At 42.2% G+C, this 6,000-nt stretch overlaps 1 protein-coding gene across 5 annotated transcripts in view; it reads right to left on the minus strand.

The window, feature by feature from the left end:
- si:ch211-194b1.1 (protein Wiz) overlaps nt 1-6,000 on the minus strand; it is a 62,580-nt gene that overhangs the window by 18,403 nt on the left and 38,177 nt on the right. For all 5 annotated transcript variants that reach the window (XM_035996523.1, XM_035996522.1, XM_035996524.1 and 2 more), the window contains 2 exons: nt 5,559-5,689; nt 3,519-3,825 (listed from right to left, as the gene is read on the minus strand). In XM_035996523.1, the coding sequence (XP_035852416.1) occupies nt 3,519-3,825; nt 5,559-5,689 (438 nt within the window). The remainder of the gene's footprint in view (nt 1-3,518; nt 3,826-5,558; nt 5,690-6,000) is intronic.

Consider the following 6,000-nt stretch of genomic DNA (forward strand, 5'->3'; position numbering starts at 1 on the left):
CTCTAATCAGCACCTGTTTACTGGTTCCACTTATTATTTATTCATCATTCTTTATTTCAGAGCTGTTCATACTGTTCATATTGTAATATAATACTTATATAATAACATAATACTTATTTATTTCAGCATCCTTTGCACTATGCTTCATAATTAAAATAATAATAATAATTTATCACAAAAAGAATTTACCCCTGCACACTTTGCACTCTTCATTGCACTACTGCCTCAACTTGTCTATATTGTTTCTGTTTATAGTGTGTATATATTGTTTGTTTTTGTATGAGTAAGCACATTGTGAGCAATATATAATCCAAAGCAAAATTCCTCGTATGTGTCCTCATACCTGGCAAATAAAGCTGATTCTGATTCTGATTATTTTCATCGACGGTTATTCTTCGATCATTTTCTCGATAAATCGATTAGTTGTTTGGTCTATTAAATGGTGAAAATGTGGATCAGAGTTTCCCAAAAAGCTCAAGATGACGTCCTCAAATGTCTTGTTTTGTTATTCAGTTTACTGTCCCAGACGAGAGAAGAAACTAGAACATATTCACGTTAAAAGGTGCAGTAGCTAAGACTTCTAAACTACCTTTCTGTCATATCTGCTGAAACTGACCCTATGTTCTAGTAGAACTACAGGAAGCAGGTCATTAAAATAAATCCAGCTCCTATGGCTCCACCTACAGCCTGGAGAGAGATTTACAAAAATACACAGCTCCCTGTTCAGAAGGACCAATCAGGGCCAGGGGGGGGTCTAACTGTTCAGATGCACCAATCAGGGCCGGGGGGGTGTCTAACTGTTCAGATGCACCAATCAGGGCCATGGGGGGGGTGTCTAACTGTTCAGATTAGGGCTGCAGCTAACGATTACTTTTGTAATCGAATATTCTAGCGATTATTTCATCGCTTAATCGAGTAATCGGATAAAAAATGATTTTGCCTTAACCTCTCAAGGATCACTGGACCGTGGACGGCACACTGTGTGGCTGTGGCGTCGCTGTAACCTCCATTCACGAACGTTTTTATAAAGCATTAAATCTTCAAAATATACAGCCATGCGACACAACAATTGAAAGCTTATGATTCAATTAAGCCCACATACAAAGCATAAGATGATTTATAGCAGTTACACAACTGTTATAAAACGTAGCTTCTTACTAGGGCTGAACGATTAATTGCATTTGCGATAATATCGCGATATGTTAAAACGCGATTTCCTAATCGCAAAGGCTGCGATTTGGTCACATGACTCGCGAGAGCAAATCAGTCTGCACTCCGTAGAGAAAGCATCAACTAGCACGCTAACGCTACGCCGTACCTGGAGCTGATTTCTGTCATTCAAACAACTCTGAGTTGTAGTTTAAAACGTTTACAGCCATTTTAATAACATGAAGGGTTTTATTCAGGCTCGAGTCCATACGTGCAGTTAATGAATACAGACACACAGAACTGAAGGCTCGGTTGGCAACGATTAGCTCTGATTAGCGGTTAGCTCTGATTAGCTGTTAGCTCCGGTTAGCGGTTAGCTCCGTTATAAAGATATGAGTGGAGGAGCTGCCACTGAGAGGGGTAACAACCAGACTGATAAATGACGTTCGGGGAGCTTTCACAGCAGCGTGGCCGCGGTGTTTCAACAGTTTTATTAGTCCAGTTAATCCCACGGCAAGAACACCAGCAACATGCTAACGCAACGATAGCCTCTCTGAACAAGAACACCAGCAACTAGCTAACGTAACGATAGCCTCTCTGAACAAGAACACCAGCAACTAGCTAACGTAACGATAGCCTCTCTGAACAAGAACACCAGCAACTAGCTAACGTAACGATAGCCTCTCTGAACAAGAACACCAGCAACATGCTAACGCAACGATAGCCTCTCTGAACAAGAACACCAGCAACATGCTAACGTAACGATAGCCTCTCTGAGCAAGTGCACACGGCAGCACGCAACTTCACGAGGGGGAGGGGCTGGAGGCAGCTCCTCTCTGTGCACTGTAAAAAATTGTGTGTGTGTGTGTGTGTGTGTGTGTGTGTGTGTGTATATACTATATTTTTACTTATTTAACTGTCTAGTGTGTAATTGTGTGTTCATACTATACATTATTATATTATTCCTTGTTGAATAATACAGAAGACAAAGAGCTTAAAAAAATAATCGAATCGAAATCGCAATATTTGGGGGAAAAAATCGCAATTAGATTATTTTCAAAAATCGTTCAGCCCTACTTCTTACCGATTTTTCCTGCTAAAAGCTAAGGAGTTAGCCGTCACGGGGGGGTCTTTGGTGTCTTTTTAGACTTCAGAGGAGTTTTTCTATCCAGCCTGGAAGTTCTGCCTTTTTTCTGAGTTGTTGAGCAATAAATCCAAACTCTTACATCCTAGATTTATCCACTTGATGTCCATAATTTATCACGTTTTCGGTCATTACTGCCGCTAGCTCTGTGCTACAGTCTAGCATAATTCTCCCATGATGCTTTGCGAGATTGTGTTGACGTCTTTCAACCAATGGGAAGGCAGGTCCGTCATACAAAGACTATGTAGTTGAAAAGAGAGATCACTCCAGCGAATCTGAGCGAGAACAAAGGCTATATAGTAGGAAAGATAGGTCACTCCATCTATCTAGTCATACCAACTCACGACATTAGGCTACAACCGCTAAAAATACTGCACGTTCTAGCTAGCGCTAGTACGTTAAGCTAACATCAACACGTTAGCTTGTGTCGGCTCAGGTGTTGGATCATAGTTGATGTGCTGTTGTGGTACGCAAGTTCTACTTTGCAGTACACACATTGTACCTTGTTACCTTCTTTTTTTAGTTTGAAATGATCCCAAACCTTTGACATTTTTTGCCTTTTCCTGGCGGTATCTTGGCTGTCCGCCATCGCGCCACTGAATGTTGTGTGCGTCGTTAATAACGGTCCGTGTGAAACAATGACTCTGAGCGGAGCGGGCCGCATACGCGACTGATTTTTTTTTTGGGAATTTTTTGTAAATCGAATTATTCAAGTAATCGTTTCAGCCCTAGTTCAGATGCACCAATCAGGGCTAGGGGGGCGTGTCTAACTGCGTGTCAATCACTGCTCATGCACACGCATTCATTCTCCCTTGTGGGGGGAGGGGCTTAGGAGACCGTTTGGGCTTTAGCAGAAAGGGGGGGGGGGGACTGAGAAGTTGTTGATGTTCACATTTTTTGGCTAAAGCCTGGATCTTCATAATCCTACCTACAGCACCTTTAACAAGCTGACATCAGAGAATTTAGACTCCAAACCGATGATCAAAATATTGGTGATTAATTTAATAGTTTCCAACTAATCGATTCATCTTTGCATCAATCTTTTCTCTAATAAATTGCACATGAGGACTTAACCCTTTCGTACTAGAATAATAAAATAGTTAGCTTTTTCGCACACACCCACGCACAAGTATAAACTTCAGGCCACTTGCAGAAGCATAAATCCCGCTTAACTCCCACCCATATTCACATGAAGGCTTTAGCATCAATCCCGTGAAACACTCACTGTGTGGAAGCGCCATGAGCTCGCCACTGCTCAGGCGGAAGACCCTCATGGAGGAGGACTTGTGACGTTTGGCGGGCGGGCCGAGGAGCAGCGATGAGGCAGAGGAAGAGGTAGCTTTGGACGTGGACCCTCCTCCGGCTGTGGTGACCTTATAGAGGAGCGATGGAGAGGACGAGAGGCTGTGCAGCGACTGCTTGGGGCCGGCGAGGCCCCGGGGCTCCGCGTGGCTGTCGCGCTGCAGAGAGCCGGCTTTGTGCTTGAAGTCGTCCGTATCGATGAGCTGGTTCAGGAGGTCGATGGGAGAGCCCTGGGAGATAGGGGCGCAAATCACAAAGGGTTATCACGATACACATTTATATTGACTCTTTGGACAGGGATGGACCGATACTGAGATTGGGATTAGTTTATTAGTTGTTAATGATACTGATAACTGATATTTGGAACAGATATGCATTTAAACATTTAGTACACTGGCTGTTCCCAACCTGGCGCGCGCAAATGTGACGTCATGGTATCGCCTTAACTGTTTATACTCGCGCGTGGTGGTCGCGACACTAGCTGCAGTCTTTTCCTGAACAGAGGTGGCGCTAATGAGGAAAGGCTACAGACTGAAGAAGAAGAAAAAGGTAAACAACGGCAGAACTGGCAGCAGCATTGACGTCAACGCTTAGATTTGATTGGATGAGCTACATTGAGTTTTTTTGTGATTGTTGTGGCAAAAATCCTTGATTATGCGGCGCGTTTTCTTAAAAAATGTGATGGAATATGCGGGATATTTATGCAATTTTATGCGATGAAATTGCGGGAACTTGCAAAAACTGTGGTTTCATCGTGGCTTCATCGCGAGGTTTGCAGCTTTTCGATGATGTTCACGTCACGTAATTACGTCACTTCATAACGTTCCCATGGCAACAGGGGGAAACGGCTGCTCTCGTGTGAAGTAAACAACATTTTTCAACTTTCTGCTAAGATATATGGGACTTTTTTGCAACAAAAATGCGGGGATTATGAAATCATGCAAGCCCCGCATAATTTGCAGTTTATGTGGCGAAAGTGCGGCGTATTTGAAAAAATGCGGCTCCCGCATAAATATGCAGACTTTGGCTGATTATACATTGAATTATGAGATCATATAATCATGTTTTTCTGGAGGGACTGATAAAAGAACTGATCTTAACCCAGTAAGTTTACCAGAGAGACCTGCAGTCCCTCTGAGAGTCCTGGCATCACGTCGCCCTCGAGCTCGTCCACGCTTCCTGTTTCCACTTTGTCGCACGCCGCTGAAAAAAATAGTGTGGTGCACGACCTCTGCTCGCGCACTCAAAATCCTGGCGCGCCAACGAGATCTACGTCATTTTGACGTCCCATTGGCACGCGCAAGCTTGTAAAATGGACCTTACAGTGAAAATGAAAATCTTTAAGGCAAAATTAAGATTTTAGAATGTTACAAACTCCAACACAAAACCTTGTTTAAATGCTTTAAGCAATTATTTAATAAATTAGAAACATTCAACATAATACCCAGTAACAGAGAGTCAGATAGTGTTGTGGGGGGGACATTAAGTCAGACTCAGTAGTAGGTCTGCACGATATGAGGAAAACATCTAAATGCGATTATTTTGGCTGATATTGCGTTATGATTCACAATATTGGAGGGAATGATCCTTTTTGTATCATTATTCTCATTTTGATTGAAATTATTAAAATTCAAAGAAATTAAAATGATTATAGTGTGATTTCTGCGAGGATCTGTACCAAACAAAAGATGTTTTCTGTAGTCTGTAGGATAGGATTTGAAGGCCGGGAGTCTCATTCAGAATACTTCATTCAGAATAAATTAACACATATTTGGCATTTAACAAATATAAAAATAGCTGCACTACGAGACTATACGCTTACGGGCCCGGTGTGTTTTCACTGTAACAGATATTTGATATTTTCACTTTGCATCGATAATATTGGATCCTGGATCATTATATATATATATATTTATATATACATACATACATACATATACTGTATATATCCTTACACCCCTACCTTGGATTCGGAGTACTCCACGCCAAAGTGCCGCAGGTGGGCTCGTGCATGGCTGGATAAGCCTTTCCGAGTCTCAAACCAGGCGCCGCACAGCTGACAAACGATGTCCTTGTTGGGGTTCACCTCCAGCGCTGCACAGAAAGAAGAAATGACTAAACTAAGGACGCCTTAACACCTATACTTCTGTAGACTCGATGGGAGCTACGACATGGTTTCATTCCTCATTAGGTTGTTGTAGATGGAAAAGAAAACGTGTATATATGTATGTTAGGGGTGTGCAAAAAAAATCGATTCACAATCGAATCGCGATTCAAGCTCTACGGATTCAAAATCGATTCATTGAATTCCAAAAGAAATTGAAATTGTATGTCTACTGTTGTCTATCACAGTGTGTACATCAATGTATGTCAATCACATGGGAAAAGTAACTCTTTACATCCTG

Source organism: Sander lucioperca, chromosome 21 (assembly GCF_008315115.2).
Source record: "Sander lucioperca isolate FBNREF2018 chromosome 21, SLUC_FBN_1.2, whole genome shotgun sequence".
NCBI classification, from domain to species: Eukaryota; Metazoa; Chordata; class Actinopteri; order Perciformes; family Percidae; genus Sander; species Sander lucioperca.